This window comes from Limanda limanda, chromosome 15, assembly GCF_963576545.1.
Source record: "Limanda limanda chromosome 15, fLimLim1.1, whole genome shotgun sequence".
NCBI classification, from domain to species: Eukaryota; Metazoa; Chordata; class Actinopteri; order Pleuronectiformes; family Pleuronectidae; genus Limanda; species Limanda limanda.
Genome location: NC_083650.1, coordinates 23856564 through 23877607, shown reverse-complemented (window position 1 = coordinate 23877607; position 21044 = coordinate 23856564). Strand labels below are relative to the sequence as shown.

The 21044-nt window shown below is 39.8% G+C and overlaps 1 protein-coding gene across 3 annotated transcripts in view; it reads right to left on the bottom strand.

Annotated features, from left to right (window-relative positions):
• The window catches only part of gbf1 (golgi brefeldin A resistant guanine nucleotide exchange factor 1), an 82098-nt gene that overhangs the window by 32618 nt on the left and 28436 nt on the right, over positions 1 to 21044 (bottom strand). For all 3 annotated transcript variants that reach the window (XM_061087132.1, XM_061087134.1, XM_061087133.1), the window contains exons 4-8: positions 12411 to 12542; positions 5322 to 5440; positions 4585 to 4693; positions 4134 to 4194; positions 1204 to 1258 (exon numbers count right to left, since the gene is read on the bottom strand). In XM_061087132.1, coding sequence (XP_060943115.1) covers positions 1204 to 1258; positions 4134 to 4194; positions 4585 to 4693; positions 5322 to 5440; positions 12411 to 12542 — 476 coding nt within the window. The remainder of the gene's footprint in view (positions 1 to 1203; positions 1259 to 4133; positions 4195 to 4584; positions 4694 to 5321; positions 5441 to 12410; positions 12543 to 21044) is intronic.

The following is a 21044-nucleotide window of genomic DNA, read 5'->3' as shown; positions in this document are numbered from 1 at the left end:
TGCAAACAGTTCAGTCAGGTACAAACTGTGATGAAATGTAATCCGAGCTGGGTTGCTTATATTAGCAATAACACTGTTGTTCCCCTTTCTAACTCTCAGAGTACTAAGGTCTGAACTTGGCACAATTGGTATTGAAAAAAGTCAATCATCTGGGACTGTCTCCCATGCAAACAGTCCTAGTTGAGACTTCTTCCAGCCCACCCTCCCAAATACGACTGTACATACTCACTAGCTTTTCAGGCACTAATACGGAATTGCCACTTTGTGATGTTCAGTGTGTGATGTTGACATTTTTTGGGTTTTTTGATAAAGTGTAGTAGCACATATTTCAGCCATGTCCCTCAACTTACCTCACCTATACTTATGTTAGACGTACTCATTCCCTGCATTTCAGAGAGTTTTTAGAACAGTGACATGATTTTTTTTTGTGTTGACATTGCCTTATTTGGGGTGTAAACCCTGAGGATGGTAGAATTTGGAGAAAATAGGAGAACCTTTTTTGAAATGTAATATAATTAATCCAGTAATGATTTTTTTACCTGAGACAAAAGACAGTTCAATAGGTAGCCACTTGTTTGCACTCCCACCAAGAAGCCAAACTCGCCCTGCCTGTGTCAATGGCAGTGCACTATGACAGTGAGCAGTGCACTATGGGTAGTGGGCCACTCATATGGGCCATTTTACTAGCCCTCTCTCTACAATTCTGACTTGTGCTTCTACTCAAATGAGATCCTGAGTGTCCAGGATACAGTGTTGGAAGGGAAACACGCAGACATAGAAAGATGGACGACTTAAACCAAACAGTAAATGTTCCAAAAAGCCAAACTGAACTGAAAGGGCAAAAATAAGACTGGAACAGAGGGGGGAGGGGGGAGAACAGTCAGAAAAGGGTGACAGGAGCAGGAGAACGATAGGTTTATCCAGACGTTGATCTTTAAGGGTCATTTTAGATAAGATGTTTTTAAGTAAATAGAATACCACTGATGACAACGTGCAGGGATCATGGGGTCTTTAGGACATGTCCATATTCCTTCGTTTTTTAAGTGATGCTATCACATCATTAACTATATTTTACAGCCATAGACAGAAACCTAAAGAAAAACAGCACAATGATGATGAGAAAACCCAAGACAGTAATAATGAGGGAGAAAAAAAAATAACAATAACAATAAGCAGGCATATTCAATATTTCAGTCCTGTTACCTTTTTCATGTTGGCACCAACGTAACTCTTGGCCTCTTCTTTGAACTGTGGGAGTCTGTAAGAAAAATAACATACAACTTAGAAAAAACATCCTCCTGGAATAAATTTAAGACAGTGTTGCAAACTGTGAATATTTCAAACAAATATGAATTTTTATCTCACTAGCTTTTCATGCAGATTAGATCAGTAGCAGTAAATTGCTTATATGCTATTTTATAATCTATATTTACTGGAACTCAGTTTAAACAAAGTCCAAACATTAGGAGTTGGCTCAACACTCACTGACTGTCCGCACTCTGCTTTTAATACATGTAGTGTTGTGACCTTGATCCAGTGTCCAAACATTCAATATGGCATATGCTCCACAGAGGGGTATTACTCAATATCAACAATCTGGTCCTTTTGATGAAATTGATAAAAATAATAAAATATGATATGATTCACACAAATATTAAATATCACATCGTTAATTCATTTCTTTTATCAATAATGTTACATTCCTAAAATTTCAACAGACAGCAATGATTCAAATAAGTATGTTTTAGTCACAATATGCCTACATGTTGGATCCTACACATATTTCAAATCCCCCCTTATTATTATTAATACAGTAATCCAACCACAAACGATCTGCAAGAACTTTAAGAAGTGAAACCAACATGATGCAATTAAACTTAAGCAACAAGCTTTTCCTTCATCAAGATTTCCACACACCAAGCCCAGATGCAAATGTTTTGTTTTTTTATACACAACATGTTTTCATGATTGAAATGTCAGAGTGGAGTCACAAATTATCGATCCTGGAGATGTCATCTTTTTTTTTTTTTTATGTTTAAAATTAGGGATACAGGTATGCTAAATGTTGTATAGTAATCTGCTTAAGTTATTAGAAAAGAAATTAGAAAATTAGATTATCACAATTGCGTTGTGTGTGGCATTTTTGCACAATAAGTTACTTAAAGACAGCAAACATCTGCCTCTGCTGCTTTGATTTTGATTTTGATATCCTTCTGATGTGAGTCTCACGTCACTGAAGCTACATTTAGCGATGAAAAAGATGAACAAATTAGTAGAAAAGCATTGTAGAGCGTGTCCTAATCTGCTTAAGTGGCAAAACCATAATCTCAACATTTTCTACCTCAGCCACAAATAAACTTTTCAAGCATTTTACGAGCAATGCTGGCTGCTGTTCTCAGAGCGCTACACAAAGACAGGATAGGATTCTGTGGACTCTAAAGCTTTGCTGGAAAATGAGATGTCACCCCATTCGCGAGCGCGAGCACATAAACACACACACACACACACGCACGAGGAGAATGCAGGCCCCTTCTGACATCAACTCGGCGTTAATAGAGTGTTGTCTTGCGAGCATGATTATTGGATGATCTGTGGGTCCAACAGATTAACATGCCTAATACTTTCAGCAGGCAATCTAAGACTCCTCATGAGGAGCTGGAGAGCGCTGCTGCTCATTATTGTCTGTTGGGGGTGGAACGGGGGGGAGGCCCATTCCCATTCAAAGGGTCTGTGTACAAGTCAGGGGGCTGGGGGTTGAACATGAGCAAAATGAGATGAAGAGCCGTGTGTGTGTGCGTGTGTGTGTGTGAGAGAGAGAGAGACAGAGAGGGAGGGAGAGAGAGAGCAGTATCAGAAGGATGAAATCACAAGATGACACTACATTTATATTTGCTATTCACATGCAGGGATGTCTCTATTTATGAGTTTGGCTGTCTGGCATTTCTGTTTTTATACATGCACAGTTAAATCTTATGACAGTAGATGATAACAAGGTGCCATACATGAGGCCTGCCAATAAATAAAAACAGGCCAAGAATTCTTGGAGGCAGCTTCAGTGAATGGTAACAAGCTTGGCAAAAACCAACACTGGGCTTCAGCCGGATTGAAGTTAACGCATCACTTTATGACAAATCCTGTGTCAAATTGTCTTGGTGGTGACACACGCGTAAGAGAGGAGGGGAATCACACCATAACTTTATTTTGAGCTTTGTTTGTTCTCCAGGTCTGCTCCTTCCTATTCAGATGAGCAGACAAGCTTTTTTTGTAGCTTATTTTCCTGATTGCTTCTGTCTGGCATCGTTGGCAATGCTCGTTTGGAATGTGTGTGTGTGTGTGTGTCTGTGTGCGCGTGCGTGTGCGTGTGCATGTAGATATGCTTCTTAGTATTTATGGGGCTGGGAGCTTTGCTGTTGAAGCAGAGACCAAGTTCATCTATATGCAGATCATACGGTGTGCAGCTCTCTTGGCTCATCCCTTTGTCTGCGACCGAATGTGACTGGCACTCTGATGCATCTGAATGGGGTTTGTGGAGATGGTGTGTTTATGTGTGTGCATGTGCGTGTGTCAGGCTCTTCTGCTAAATGCCAAAGGAGAAATCATGTTATGACATTAGTAAATTCTGTGGTCCATTGACCTTAAGCACAGAGCAAAATGAAATTCATGAGCTTTAAGGGGAATAATGAGGCCTAAGAGGGAAGTATATGCAGGAAACCTCCAATCTGTGATGTATCAGTCCAGCCCGCTCTTGTTCTGTGGTGAAATATCTTTAGACTTGGAGTATGAAATTGCTCTTACAGAATTAATGAAACCCACTAAATAATTGGTGTGCGAAATGTAGAGACCTCCATATTTAAAAGCGAAATGATTGTTTTTTTGATGACGATTGTGTTTACATCAATGGCATGGCCTCAAATGTTGATATTTGGCCATTACATGGTAAATTGATCATTGCTGCTTGCGCTTTATGAGTAGATTAGATAGTTCACCTGAAAAAACAGTCGCTAAATCAACACAATGTTTTCATATATGAGAATAAACTTTGCTTTAAATCCCCCAGCAATGAACACATTAAAGTAGAACTAAACACATCTACCCACAATCTTTATCCATCCTTCACTATGCTACTTATTTACCTGGAGTAAAGCAGCTGCACCATGTCAACCAGTGTATGTTCAGCTGATTTCCTGAGAAGGTCTGCAAACACACAGGGGAGACACATATATGAAAACCAGGCAGAAGGAAATTAAGAGGCAAGAAACAGTCGAACTAGGAGTGAGAGACCCCCAGACACAGACATTTAGAAGAAACTAAATGGCAAACAATAAATATTTAAATATAAATGATTGTTGAAAAGTCTGAAAGAGCCAACACTTGTTGTCACCCAAAAAATGGATTTCTATCCCATTAATCATCTTATGAGCCATCAAATTTAGTTTACCAGATATATTTGCATGTTTTGACACCCTGCACAACTGGAAACCAAGATATTACAGAATGGCAAACAAATGTTTGTGTAAGCAGAGTTTATGTGACTGTATGTAAAGTGAAACATATACTCATAGAAATAGGGGTTCATGAACTCACCACTAAGGCGCATTTCAAAGCAAATCCTGAAGCACGACTGCATGATCTCACAAACCGACTCGTTGGTCAGATGGGCCCCGACTGGCGTCAGCAGCAGAGTCCTCAGGACCTTAAACAGAACAACACAACTGTACAAACATCTGCAGTTGATGCACAGACCAAGTTGATAACATTCTGTCTGTTTCAATCTAAACATATCTTAGATTAAAATGCTTTATTTTGATCTTCAAAATAACTTATTTTCACTCTTTTCAAACAAATTTTCTGCCAAAAACCTGAACTGTCTGCACTGCATTAACTGAGAGAGGACTAGAGGCTCTGCATCACTGCAGACCTACACTCTCCAGGCTGTCTGTCTAAAAATTAGACAGAGAGACCTCATTGATAAACATTGGGAACACAAGAGCTTGAAAAACGTTATTTAATGATGGGTTAATCTAAGTTGCTAAGTTTGTTTCAAAAATATATATCAATATCATAATGGGCATGATTTTGTGAAAAGATTGAAAAAAAGAGAAACTATTTATTAGCCCTTTTGCCCAGCTCTACTTGTTTATATTAATATGTATTCATTTATATTATCATACACTTAAATAACCACACTCTCAAGAGAACTTCAACTATGAATTTCTATGAATTGTCTAATTTATTAGACACTTCTGTACTGGATTCATAAGTAGAGTACAGGTCAGAGCATGACCACTGTAATAACAACTATAAAACAAGCTGTGATGTACCTGTAGAATTTTCATGAGGACGACTTCATCGCTGGCAGGGTCCGTTCCCACAAATCTAGCATGTGTGACGGCATCTGCCATGTTCTCAATGGCCTCTGCTGCCGCTTCATGGTTTGCATCTGTGAGTAAGCAAGAAAAACAATGTCTTTATCAAATGTCTGACTCCACACATACAAGAGCAGTTTTGATAAATTAGTCTAATGACATTGATGATTTCAGTGTTTTTAAGAGTGGAATACATTAACTTGACATATTTACGAAGCACAACATATTTGATGCAATCAAAAAGCTTATAATGTTCAGGTTGTGGTGACAATGTCACAGCTGTTTGAATTGAATGTTTTTCTCTGAGATTATATCTAACATGAGTTGGGGAGGGAGTGGAGGACTATATTGGTAATTGTGCCAGCTATAACCAAATTTGAATGATTTCTTCTGTGATGACCCAAATACCTCTTGGTTTTGGACAATTGGTTTGACAAAACAAGATATTTTGAAGACATCACCTGTTAACTTGTTCATGGGTTTTGCATTTGTTTAATATTTGCTGACCATACGATTAATCCCCCAAGAAGAAAACTGGTCTATTATCAAAATAATTGTTATTTGCAGGCCTGTTTTGAATTAAATTACATTTCACAACTGTACATCATAAAGGTGCCGTTAAATCTCTATATAAAGAGAATTTGATTATCTTGGGCATTAAGAAAAAGTGAGTGGCATGCATCTACTTGTAGCCTAGACAGGAAGGTGTAGATACTACTTCATGAGACCTCTCCATGAAAGACTCAGAGTACAACAGAAAATTCTATAGTAACATTACATTAAAAGCTGTATTAACAACTGTAGCAGCCTGATCATATCTGCAGCTGCCGTGTAGACGTCATCTTTTCAGAGCAACTCTAGGTTTAGAGCAGTGTGGTGGGACTGCAGTGTGGACTCCCAGTGGAACAGGACACCTTCAAGCATTGACAGACTACTTATTTCAACCATCACGTGTCAGTTAAAATGCAGAGCAGTGTTTAAGTAGCTCTACCTGTGCTGCATGTGGTTGAAACACACTCAAACGGAAATTAGCACTTAAAGGGACTCTTACCTTTGTTGCATTTGAGAATTACAGCACATTCAAATCATCCCGCCTTCCTCCAATGCCCCACCCCCTCGTTCCCATCCGCGGTGTTTTTTTGAAGAAACTTTATTTACAAGCAGACTTACAAACTACTGCCTCCGCGTACGCACGTGAGTTTTTGTTTACCAAAGCAATGGATTCGGATTCAGAAGCACCGGTAAGTTATATACAGTTGAGGACGGGCCTTGATGACGCGGGCCCGAATGCGCCACAAGAAGCAGACGGAAAACCTGCATGTCCATGCAGCAAACAGACAGGTCTGTCGGCCAATAAGGTCCTTCGGTCCGAAGAATTTTATTGGTTGAAGTTTTCACTAAATATTATGAGAGTGAAATAATTGTTTGTTTTTACTCCTGGTGGGTCTGTCTTGCATTTTAGAGTGTCATTACCTTATTAATACCAATTTAACCTTATCCAAAAAAAGTGTAAAAATGCAACAAAGGTAAGAGTCCCTTTAATGTAGATGGATATGGTGTGATCTGTAGGCGTAGGCGGAGTGAGGTATAACATCTGATTGTAGGGATTGTTGGTCAACTATGCAAGCACGAACAGCTCCAACAGCTCCAACAGCTCAACACATAAACACAACTAGACAAGCCTCGTGTGGTCCATCCACATTGTCTTCTCAAAGCCTGGGGTCTAATGACCAAATGTGGTCTTTTGTTTGAGGCCGGCTGGGACAAACTGGCTGTCAGAGCAACAGGAGCCAGTGTTTTTGAAACCTGAGCGGCTGGCCAGCTATCTGCCTGGAGCCAGCCTGTTTTACTTTCCCATCGCCCCCAGGAGCAGTAATCCATTAACTAATAAGCAGAGGGGGGAAGAGAGGGGAGAGGAAGAATGGAGGGAGAAGGAGTTGCAGATGAAGACTTTCCCAAGTAAAAACAACAATGCAGCCTGCCAACAAAACATTGATGTGCGGAAAAGTAGGTTTAATGTAACACTGCAGCTTTCTGTTTGACCATGTGCTTACGAGTTGAATTAGAATATTTTAAGTTACTTGAGGAAACCTAGCAACTGTGGAGTCATTTTACTCATTGTGACAAACTGGAGTTCAAAGTACATCAGTAAAAAAAATAGGTCAATGGCTGAGAACTGGTCTATACGTGGTTAAGGCTGTTGAGACACAGCAATGCCAGCATCCCTCTAGAGGCGCAGGCGACAACAAGCTTGGAAGTTGTGCTGAAAACATCCGATGGCCAGACACAGAAACTGGAGCCACGGGGGGACCCGGCAGAATGTCATAAGTGATATAAAACACTAATCCTTCTCTTGGCACAAAGTCTACACAAGCAGTGTCCAAAGGAGGGGTTGGGTGGAGGGGGCCGCGGCTTGTTAAAATAACGCAGAGGAGAGGAGAGGCTCAACATGTGTGTACGTGCCTGAGGGTATGTGGGCAAAGTCAATAGGGGGTTGAACCAGCTGCCACATAAAGAAGTTTAAGTATATCAAACTCTGGTCACAAAAATCAAAGACATGGTGTGATTGAGAGTTAAGAGAGAGAGAGCAAAAGCAGAGTGACTGTTTTTTAAGAGGGCGACACACAAAAAGCTCTCAAGCTGCACAAGGGCCAATACATCTTTAGAAATCAAACAAAGGGACTGCCGCATTTTCCATGGTCAGAGAAGAAAATTAGTTTGTTCACCTGTTCATCTTGTGAATAGCACAAGATCATCTTTCAGGCAGGCTGCTCTGCTCCCGGTTTTAGCTCCACAGTAACGGTGTGCGGTGGTGAACACACTGTATGCATACACTTTAAAGTTTTGATTTTCTCGACTGTCTGGAAGGGTTGCTGATTTTCAAAGAGTGTTCCTTGTGGTTTGGTTTTGAGCAACTCATTGTCTCGGGAGAGTTATCAATTTAGAAATTGGATTGTGATCCCATTCTTCTTATTATATAACTGTATTTCCATAAAGCTAAGGAGGGCATAAGGGGGAGATTAAATAAAGGCCAATATGACCCTGATGACAACATTGGATTACTTTCTCATACTTAAAAGAGCACCTCCAGAGCCACACAAGATATTATACCAGCATCTACAAAGGTAGAGCGCTGCTCTTACCCGTAAAATGAATTTTACCTGTAAATCTGGTGTAGTTCAAATAATAAATTGTATATATATAAAATATTTTTTTCTTTGTTTCATCTTTTCTTACCATTTGACTTTCATAGCTTTATCTATTTTTGTTCTTGAAAATGTTTTTATTCACATGTGTCCTTTCAAAGACAATCTGCTGCTGTCATTGGTATTGCTGAAAGGCTTACACCAGAATGCTTGAACAGTTTTGTCAGTGTATTATTTAATCCATTTATTTGCTATACCACTTATCCTTGATGGTCTTGCCGGGCTGGAGCCAATCCCAGCTGACACTATGCATCAGTACAACCTGGAAAGGTCGCCATTCTATCACAGGGCTGACACACATAAGCTGCTTTCAGACATGTAATGAACTTTGCAGATTGTCTGTATTTTCTGTAAAAAAAATGTATATAAATATTAATACTAATTCTCCTGTCAAGTCTGAAAATGACAACAGACGCCAATTCACACTCACATTAAAGGTGACACCAATTAACCTAACCTGCCTGTCTTTGGACTGAGGAAGGAAACCTACGCAGGCAACAAGAAAACATGCAGAGATGCCGCAGAGAGCCAGCACTTTCTAACCCTGGTCATTCTTGTTGTGAGGTTAACCACTGCACTACCAACCCAGCCCTTTGTTTAAAAATCAATTGCTTTTTATGCATTTTCTTATACCATCGGGTGCTGCTTTTTTCTTGAGATAATAAAGATTATGACTGAACTGTGTTTTCCCTTGGATTTTTTGTCTGTGGAGGTTGTGTAGGAGGTATTGCTCTTTTCCTTGTTAAACTGTTTTACTACTGATGTTAATAATGTTCTTTGGTATTTTATTATAGCAGCCATTTAATTTAATGACAATTTATTCAACCTCAGAGTCACAGGCAGGCTACAGCTGCACTCTAAGCTCATCTTTTCTGGCAGTGGCTGCAGCTTAAGCCTCTGCTGAGCCTCGCTCTGAGCCATAGGTGGGCTAGTGACCCATGTGGCTGCTAGCAGCGCAGTGAGGGGCTTTGCTGACAGTGCTGGGCAGCAGAAACAGAGGGAAAATGAAGGAGGAACGGGGGAGGAGTGATGAGCTATGGGGAAGGAGAGGATAGAGCAGAGATGTGGATGTCTGTCAGCACTAAGGCTTAGTTTGTCGCTCCTTCCATGCCAGTAGACCTCAGGCCACAGATTTTGAGGAATTACCTCACACTAATATAAATGAGTGAGTGAAATAACTGTGTGTGTAGGCTTTCCCTTCCTTTTAGACCGTACACAAGCCAAAAAACTAAAAAGGAAGGTAAAGTGGCTGCATTGGACATGTTAGCAGGACAAGGGGGGGAATGTTCAGGGTGACACCTTGAAGGGGAGGATCATATTTAACACAGCACCCAGGATGCAGAGGGACACAACTGTCGGCTGCAGGCTGTTTTCTCATTCAAGACTCAGAGAGGCAAAGTGTGTGTAAACTTAAACTGAACCTCGATGTAAACATGCTCCATCATTTGCTGAAAGATCACAAGACATAAACTGGTTACATGAATCATTTAGCGAGGATCACGATCCATGCAGTCATGTCCACTGAGAGAAGCACATCAAACAATGTCTGTCTTATTGCAGGGAAATAAAACAAACTGATTTGAAAAGATTACACACAAACCTAAAGCTGAAGAAAAATAATTTAAAAACATCTAAATCCAGAGGACCAGGCCGTAAAAGGTCTTAGGTGTTGTTAGGTTTTTGAAGTTCTTCTTAGCCAGGAGATGGCAGTACTTGACAACATCAGTGCTGTGCTTTCTGTCCTTTTAACGCATCAACTCAACTATCCTACAATCAATATATACATATAGACAAACACAGACACACACACACACAACTTTGAACAGCAATTATAAGAATTCCTGCTTATAAATGTAAACACTATTTGTGCTTTTTGACAGTGCAATATTCCTTTGTCCAGTATATCTCGGAACATTATTATTGTACAGCTTATATTCAATTCGATTCAGTTCAATTTTATTGTATAGTGCCAAGTCATAATATACATTAGCTCAAGATATTTTACATCGTAAGATCAAGACTTTAAATATCCAATATATCAATACTAGTGGAAAAAGTTGGAATAGGGTTGGAGCATCGTATTGTCCCAGTTAGTTAGAGATACCTGTCTCATTTGACTTGACTTCATAACATTGTAATTTTTCCATTAGGATCCCATCCATCTACCAACATACCCTATCTATCAATTACATCTATGCTATTCTTCCTATCTAACCTAGATTTATGGAGTAAGAAATGAATATAAAATAAAATATAAGATAAAAGGCATTTAGCTTCCTCTGGGAGCTTCTGACACATTCTTCAGATTAGGTTTTAATTGTCTTTGAACTCGCATTCAATAAAGTTTGCTCACAGCTCCACCCCACCAGTAAGAAAAAATGGATACATAGCTAAATAAAACACGAGGAAAGGTAAGTGTGTTAACTGGCCGCTGGAGGCTGATCTGTTTGGGGAGCAACAGTCAAACTGAGCTGCAGCAGCTTTAATCGAGTTTTTGAACCACTGTGATATTTCCTTATAGTCACTGAGAGTGAAGAGGAGCCTTGTGAGTGTGAGACTGCTACAGTTGTGCATCCCTTAGAGCAGTGCAGATGAGTACTCTGAGTGCTAGTGGTGATGGTGCAATGGCGTTAGGATGGGGGTGGTGGGGATAAAGGGGGGCTGGTGTCAGGTCTGGACTGACAGGGGCTCTGGGACTCAGACGGCGATTTGTGAGGTGATCTTTGAACAGATATTGCGTGTGCATGTGTGAGCCTGGGCAGACAGTCCTCTTAACTTGTACCTCGAGGAGCTTCAGTGTCAGTCTGGAAAGCATCAAGTCCTGCTCTTCAGTTTGAATGAAATTCACAACATCCTCAGTCCTCATCTTTTGTAGAAAATGTCTCACGTGCATGGTACTTTATCTGGTTTAACACTTAAATTGTAGAAATAAAACACCCAGATATGGAAGATACATTTCCTGCAGCTTTTTTAACACTGTTCAAGATCCCAGCAATTTTAGGCTCCTATATAGTTTAGTAACGGTTGCAGCTGTTTTGACACCACTGTAACATTGACTGCTATTTAGACTAACATCTGGTTATGCATGCTTATTTCACGCATAACAAAACAACTGGCAGACACTAGGCCATATTTCCATGATGAGGCTAATGAGGACAGGCAGTGCTGTCCATATGCCAGCATAACTTCTCTGCACTTATGATGAGAATAGACCATTCCTGGACTGACCCAACATTGAATGAGCAAAAGAATAGGCCAAACTGTAGCTTCCCAATGAAAAACTCCAAACTTTTGAAAGTGCTTAGCTGATATATCCTCCATATAAATCTGGATTCAGAGCACATGCAAATAAATAGGTGCAAAGTTTATGTACAAATACTATAAACTTGTCAAAGCCCCTGTCAACAGAAAAAAAGTAAAGTCTGAGCTACTTCATAGTAAAAAATCAAAGTGCTACAAAAAGAGTAACAGCTGCTGAGTAAGCAGCAACTGTTCAGAAGAGTCGACATTACGGCCAGTCTAACACTGGTTTGTGCAGTGGTTAAGAAAAAAAGATATTTGAAGAATAATGGGGTAGTAGCAACTGTATACTATCCAGAGATGTAGCGACATCACCTAATATGAATGGACTGACAATTATTAGGCCTTCTTGTGTACCACAAATTAAGACAAGCAGCACTAATGCAAAACATTTGTGTTAGACTACTAGGTGTTACTTTTAACTAAGTGTATGCACACATGTACAAAGATATAAAATATATATTACATGTGGGTACTTCCAGGGGAAAAATATAGCCCAAAAAATGTAATAGACAATGCTAATACTGAGATCTCTTACCGATGAGGCCGTAGGAAAGGAACTTGTTGACAGAGGTAAGGGCAAGTCCTGTGATTGGTCCAGTGGTGTCCTCAGAGCGGATCACTTCCAGGAAAGGCCTCAGGAAAATGTTGGGTTCAATATCTGACAGCTCTGAAGGAGAAAGATACACAAAACAGACTTTAAGGTTCAGAGTCACAAGAGTTATTAACGAATTTCCATCTTTATTCAATTCAATCCAATTTTATTTGTGTAGCGCCAAATCATAACATACATTTTATATAGAAGGTCAAGACCTAGAAAATCCTAAAGAAACAAAGCAGTTCTCACAATGAGCAGCACTTTGGCAACTGTGGAGATAAAAAACTCCCTCATTAGCTGGAAGAAACCTCAAACACAACCAGACTCGGTGTGGGCGGGCCATCTGCCTCGACCGGTCATCTATATGAAATCTGTTTGTAGAGTTATCACTTTGGTATCCTTTAACTTTGTGTAAAGCCCCATGATCAGGTCATGGAGAATAAAAACTGTTTTGTTTAGAGGTGGAACCATTCTCCAGAGCTGGCTCAGCTTTGGTTCTGAGTTTTTCAGCCACGGTTCGGTTAATACTTTGTGGTACCTGGGCTAGAGGATCTGCGATTACATGGTTATTGCAGACGTGATCACTCGATCATTATTTTACAAAAAATGTCATGTGGCACATGCATTTGAAAGAAAAAATAGGTATAATTTGTGATATTAAAAAATGTCCATCCTACCCTAATGTTAATTACATAATACTTGAACTGACTGTAGCTTCGAGTTGAGGTATTGCAATTCCGTCGTCCTGTTTCATGATACAAGTTTGTGGATGTTTTGTATGTTGGTCTAAATTTCAGAAGTTTTTGGTAAAAAGGAGCCTCTCATATCAAAAACATCTCATACGCTTCTATAAAATAAATGGTAGAAACGGTATTTTAAAAATAATATATAAATAGTCATACACTTCTATATTTTTAAACAACACTTTAAATAATGAGCCATTATACAACAGACCACAGTAAAATATCAGCTATCAGAAGCAAACCATAATCATGAGCTAAGCTCTACCTATTGAATCCTAAACTTTATTAAACCCAGCTGGAGTTATCAGTTCACAGAGAAAGGCACTTGGCTCGGGATTCCACTCTGGGAACCACCTTTGGCCAATCCACCCTGACTTCACTGGTCTTGCTTTCTTTCGAGAATTCAGAGAAAAAAACGGGGTCAAGAAGGGGAAGCAAAAATACAAAACAGGTAAAACAACAATGGGGAAAATTAGTGGAGTCACGCACGTCGCTGGGAAATGTTGTGCCAGAGGAGCGCTCGCCGCAGCAATACCATGAGGATTATGGCTTTCTTAAGAGCAACTCCACTCCAGACAAGAAAAAACAACTCGGACATCAAAAGCACGGAGGAGAGTGTCCAACCAGTTTCCAAGGTGCACATGTGATGGCTTGGAATTACTGAGTGATATCCAATATCCCTGCGGCTTTGTTTAGAAATCATATATGATGAAGGGACTGTGAAAATTGCCAAAAACAATTTGGCAATTTTCACAGTCCCTTCATCGGCCGCCAGGTCACTTTCGGGCCTCGCTTTCAAAAGTAAAGGATCTCTTGCTTGCTGCTTGTTGGAATATTTTCTTCATGTGGTGTTATTTTGAATAAGTGTTACATCAGGGAGTGTGGAGCAGTTTTGGATGAAGGATGACACCAAGTCTAAATTTAGCAACGACGACCCTCCCCCCTAAAAAACAATAAACTAAGGATTTAACCAAAATAAAAATAAGAATCAGCGTTAACTTCAGAGAGTGAAACAGCTCTGCTGCTTCAATCTGTCCATCAGCTGCCAGAAAACTTTTTAAATAGGGTTTTAGTGTCCCATTACTTTACAGTGTGGAAAAAAACATGTAGTAAGGGTGGAATGAGGGCGCTCAAATGAATCTGTCAATAGATCCTGATGAAGACTTCATCACAAGCGATCACCCTGTAAGTGCTGTGGCTGCATTCCCAAAGTCCACAGATTGGAAAACTCAATTGTGTTGTATTGATCCGGCTGGCCATCGGTGAACACAGGGCTGACTGGAGCAGTCTGTCGGTGGCCACAACCAATCTTCTTAAATAAAGTCTAAATACAGGCTCTGTACTTCAACTCAATCTCCAGGGCTTGGGGAGTGAAATGAAATAAATAACGACGGCTGCGGCCATGGTGAGGCAATCATTCTATAACCAGGTTGACCTCTGGCTGACATTGACCAGAAAAGAAAAAATGCAGGATTAAAGCAGCTCACCCAGCTGTGCATGTTGCCATCTGAGGGCTGGGCTTGTTGGGTAGCAGTCCTGATTCAGGAGTGTGTACCAGTCCAACTCAAGTTAACTATAACTGGTTAAAAAAGGTGTGTCAAATGAGCCTATTGCCATTCACCATGAGCCAAATCCTATCTACCTTCACCATGCTAGAGCCCCGACTTTCTGCTTGGAGCTGTAGAGCGAGTATCCAGCCATGTGTGGATTACCTCTCCAAATGACCCCACCAAAGAGTCAGAGAGAGAGCGGGAAGGCGGGGGCAAACCTTTGCCCCAGGAGAACGCCTCAAGATGAGGCAGGCTAACCACAAGACAGAGGCCATCTTTAACACATGCACATCTATTGGCAGTGGAGCAGAAAAGGCTTAGGACACTGGGAGCAACAACAGGAGATGTATCTGAGCTGCAGACGCACATTATTGTTCACAAACCACAGAGGGAACACGCACAAATAACATCAAGAAATGAGACTCACACAAAAAATATCCACCCCAACCAACCACACCATCTCAATTTGTACAAATGTTTCATCGTGGCGTCTCTGCTAAGACCCTGCACTTTCTAAGTAAAGTTAAGAGTTATACAAGCAGGCCTGTCTTCCACAGGATCACAGTGTTGCTGAGCTGAGCATGAAGAAGCAAGAAAATATTGAGTTTTCTTAATGGCCAACACATCACAGAGGAGAAGGCTTATATTATTGTAGTGTTGGCATTGCAACTGAGAATCTTTCTAGTCTTACAAAAAGCATGCGCAAAAGATAAAAACACAGATTTTTATTTAAATACTACCTAACATGTATAAGTGCCAAGAACTGAAACTTACATATAACATTCTAAAGTTAGACTACTATAATATACATATGTGGTTTAGGTGCCGTTAATAAATTTATCTTTAGAAACTATCTACATGTGGCCAAATATATAGGGTCAAATATATATGCACTAGGGCTGTGCAACATTAGGAAAACATTAGGGCTGGGCAAGTTAACTCGTTTAATCGAGTAAACTCAAGTGATGAGTTAACTCGATTAATTATTTTATCTCGCGTTAACTCAGGTTTGATTATTTATTGTTTTATTGTGAAAGTCAGGCTTTTATTTTGTGAAAGTCTGTTGCTGACTGCTGCAGAACAGGAAAAAAGAAAATAATTGGCGGATAAACAATCGCGTTAACTCATCACTTGAGTTAACTCGATTAAAACGAGTTAACTTGCCCAGCCCTAGAAAACATATGTAATGATGTTGTTGAATATTGCGACGAAAATATGACTTTGGTTTCACAGCTAACATAGACCCCATACTGACCACATAGTAGTCTATGCAGACACTGAAAAAGACATTGAGAGAGAGAGAGGTGGAGTCAGTGTGTGTGTCTGCGTTCCTTTCCCTTCAGGTTCTGGGACTATCATAAATAAACTAAGCAAATATTTTATATAAACAAGTTTCCACAGTAGAATTTAGTGGGGAGGGGGCTACAAGAGATTTGACGGAGCCGCCTCGCTTCTCTGTTCTCTCTCTGTTCTCTCTCTTTTGAGTAATTGACGGAAAAACCTGTCAATGTGAATTTGAATACATTTAATCTATTATCTCCATCTGATTGACCGAATATATTGACATGCAGAGTGTAAATGCATGACACATGGAACATCATTTATAACAGTTCAAGCAGTCTTTTGCGATATGTAGTGTATATCACGCATGTTGATATCGCGATGATATATCGTGCAGCCCTAATATGTACCGCAGTGTTTGTACAAAGCTTTTCCATTACAGATTAGTAAGTTAAAGGACTTAATAAGAATTGTGTTGTTTTATCCAACAGTACAAGACACTTTTATACCTTCAACTTCAAGTTTCCGATGTCCCCACATGGTTCCATGTAACTCACAAAAACTCTCCAATAATTGCCACAGTTATTGAGTAGAAGAAATTGACTAAAATGAAAAGACATTCTTGTTGACCAGTATAATTTATATCATCAAAATATTTTGTCTATTTTGGACTTCCTGTATTAATGAAATTGCTAAAAAGGGAGGGTAGAGAAAGCATGAAAAACTTTGTAAATGACAGTAAAATGGCATTGTAGATCCATGGCTCTGTGACTGCTAAATATATACATCAATAATAGGGGTTCTGTCCTAGATGAACATGTAATAAAATCAATGTTTCTGTATGTAGACATCAACAGAGGAAATCCACAAAGAAAAAAATCTGAGACATCACTGGAGTACACTGACATACTTCACAAGCTCTGAGTCAAAACAGACCAAATGAAATGACATCTTCTGTACCGGTGCAAAAGAGGCAGGGAGAGGGGGAGCAGCAGAGGAGGGGTGGGTGATCCCTCCCCTCCCCTTTGATCGACGCAGCGGCCCACAACCAAACACTGATGGTTATTGATCCGGGCTTCTTCAGCTACTAAAATTAAGAGTCAGGGTCCTTGGTTGCAATGCCAAGGCTCCTCTTGCTGAGGAGAGAGACAACGCTTTAACAAGACCAGCAAGGCTAAATGAAATCCAGGGAGAATTCCACTGTTCATCTGCCGAACAAAGTCCTGCACGACAGTGTTCTTATCCATCTGTCGGGAGAAGTTTGATGAATGTCAGCCTGCGTGGCTGTCGGCCCCCACCCTTCTTTCATTCATTTTTCTATTTTGCCCTCGGTCCCTATATTCTCCTGAATGAAATTGACACTTGTAGAAGGGGGCAATTAGGATTGAACAATGCTATGGAGCTCCATATGGTCATTTCAATAGGCCACAGTGGTATTTTATAGATGCTTGGAACAATGCTACTGCGCAAACTAAACAGGCAATTTGAAAGCCCTAGAGAAATTAAAACTTTTCCAAATGCTTGGGAGGATAGCTGTAATGGCTACTGCAAAAGAACATTTCCTAAAGGGCTACATGGAATATAGTTTGCATTTGTATTTACAAGAACACTCTAACTGGATTTTTCAAGGAGGAGGGAAAGATGAGGGAGCAGAGAACCAATAGCCTTACTGGGACTTCCAAGCTCCTGAAGCCTTATCAATCAAAAAATGTCTTCACATGCCTTCTTGAGAGAAATAACAGGTGTAACAGCTTAATCTGACTACAGTGAAAAAAATATTCTTTAGATTGTTTACTGTTAACCATACCATTTTATAATTTCTGACAACAGCATCAGGTTATAGAGCCAACATTGAACCCAACTCTGAAATGGGAAATGCATTATCATGTCAAACAAAGGAGAGATAATACTGCTTTGTTATTTGCTTCATGGGGGATCAAAGCGGCATCCATTTACAAATATCCTCAGTAAAGAAACACAGGAAAGACATCTAGATGCCTTAATACTTAAGGTGTATGTTATGACCACCAGTTTTTCTTATTCCAACTCTGATTAGGAGAAATCTTAGTTTTCCTGCTAGTTTTGTAAAGCAGATCGGTGTAAATTATTTAATACCCATGAACATTATCTGCAGTTACTGTGGAGAAGAATAGGGCCGTAGCAAATTCAGCCCAAAATATATCTGCAAAATGAAAATGTGTAATTTTTAACAGTTAACGTCCATACTTACATTTGTATATATTCATTATTAAAAGCATTTTCCTGTTGGTTAGGTTTTCTGTGAACTATCCCTTTAAGTTTCTGGCCTGTCTCTACTGAACTGATGAATAAAGTGGACATCCGTGTTCTACTTAAAGGGGTTTGCCAAATAAATAGTTTTCCATTACCATAAAGTTTGGGAACTTGTTGTATTTAAAAAGAAAGTTTGTAAAAACGAATTGCTTTGGCATGGCCCTCCAATACTGGTGTAGAGTACTGGTATGAAATACCAACATTCAGCTCCCTCTCTGAAATGTGTTCCTGTCAGGACAGAAAGCTCTAAAACTACTTGCAGTGGCCAGATCTACAAAAATATCCAACAAAAGCAATGATTCTACCTAAATACTTTGTTCGGTTGAAAGACAATTCCTTTTAGCAAAATTGTGTTTCAACTAAAAAAAAGCAGAGCCAGTCAAAATAAAGCAGGTGCCCTCAAACAGCATGACCTCATTGCCAAACCTTGCCTTGGCTGGAGCCTGCCAGCTTGCACCTGTTATCCTGTATATAAAATGTATTTTCTATGCTGCATATTTTGCACTGGGGACAGGCCCCAATGTCCACTTAATATGTTTCACATTAACAGCCTGCTGTCTCCTCTGTGATGGATGAACATACTTTACGCTCAGTCTATTTATGAATTATGGATATTTTATCATGCTCAATTTAAACCTGCAAGAGTGCACTTGGACATTTGTGTATGAATGTGGTGTATATATATATATATATACACTGTTTATATATATATATAGTAGGGGGACTTCAATGCAAAAGTAATTCATCAGGATATATTCTGTGCAACATTCCTAACATGAATGTATACTTCATGTTGGATATCTATATATTTTACTAGAGCTGACACATTTTGATTTGATGTTTACTTGTGACACAGTTTAGTGCACATCATGTTAAGTGATATCTCCTGTCATTACAGACAAACAAACAGTAGAAAGCAAAATCATTTTGATTCCATTATTTAATGAGCAAAGTTAATTAGGACAGGATCAGAGGGGGTAGAGTAGAGAGGTTGGGTGGATACAGGTGGGGTAATGGAGTTTGTGGGCTGGATTTCACACCTTTCACTGGTGAATAACACCATTCACAATTGAAGGAAAAGAATGGAGGACCAGTGTGGTGAGGTAGTAAAGTAACTGAAAGGTTGAACTTGCAGAGGCAATAATTCACAGAAGTGCAGGGAGTATTATGACTTAGCTGACATGACCACCAGATTACCAACACGCACATTTTAAACCTAATACCAATGTAAACTAAAACTTATGTACAATCACTTATGGGTCAGCATATGCACCAATAACTTAGATATAAACAAGGTCTGGTGTGTTTTCTCCTCTTAAAAATGTTGAAATGCTGGTGGTAATATGCATAACTGAAGAAGAAAGTGATGATGAAAAATTCGCCAGGCTGTGCTGTTAGTTTGCTGATGCTACAGTACAGCTCCATCACATAAGCTTTTGGCAGGGGGCAGGTGGTGAACTCCCTTGGCAGATAGTATGGCCTGCGCATCAGGATAATAAACTCCAGAACACAATAGCAGAACATTGTGCACCTTTCATTGTTGGTATATTCACACATTCAAGAACCATGAGACTGACTTGACAATAATGATTTCCTAGCATCTCAGTAATGAGTTAGCTTGTCAAGTTTATTGGCCGAGCCCATAAAGTTGCTGTGTCACCATATCGCGTCATTGAAAAAATAAATATGCAGAGGTGCTTCATTTCAGGTCATCCAACTCACCTTACCAATCTCCAGAACATCGCAAGATACTCCTGGTCGTTGTATTACCATTTAAAAAGGTATTTTTGTATGGCTGAAATTAAGTATTACGATAAAAAGACAAAAATAGTACTTCCAATTCAACGCCTGTAGCTGCGCTGACATATGAGTCAGAGATATTTTTACCAGTGAGGCGGAATCAGTGCAACGCTAAACATTAAGGGCGAATTAGCTGTCCCTCACTGATGAGCAGTGGCATTTGTTTGCATTGCGGTGAACTAATTTAGTAAGCATGTTGTATATCAGCAGTCAGTGCTTTAATGACAAGGGAGAAAATGACAAGGCACCTATTTTTAGCTTTCAATTAGTCAAATTTGTTGTTATTCATCAACTGTTAATAATTCAGATAGCAACTTTATCACAATCAACTTGGACTGATAAAACTTGCCAGTTGGTCGGGCTCTACCACAGATACAAACAGAGCTATTGAGGGCTTTGAACTTAAAAAATGTAAAATATTTCTGAAATACATCCTACAACATTTATCTTGGTGACAAGTATTTTTTCAAAACTTGAATGTAAAGGATGTCAATGAGCATTGTTTCTGTGGAAAATGTACTATTTGCTGGGAGTTGATGCGAGAAAGAAGGCAAAAATAAGTGAGATATGGAAAGAGAGAAAAAAGACTGAGGAAAGGCTAACACAGAATCAAAGCTGTGTGTGTGTGTGTGTGTGTGTGTGTGTGTGTGTGTGTGTGTGTGTGTGTGTGTGTGTGTGTGTGTGTGTGTGTGTGTGTGTGTGTGTGTGTGTGTGTGTGTGTGTGTGTGTGTGTGTGTGTGTGTGTGCGTGTGCGTGTGTGTGCGCTTGTAGGAGTGGGGAGTTATCGTCCTTATTTGTTTCACCTGCTGCACTCCTTCAGCTCCCCACTAATGGCATTCCCCTGGGGTAGGAGAGATTCCAGAAACCACGCGCTACACAGACCAACTCTAGTGTGTGTTCACACAAGA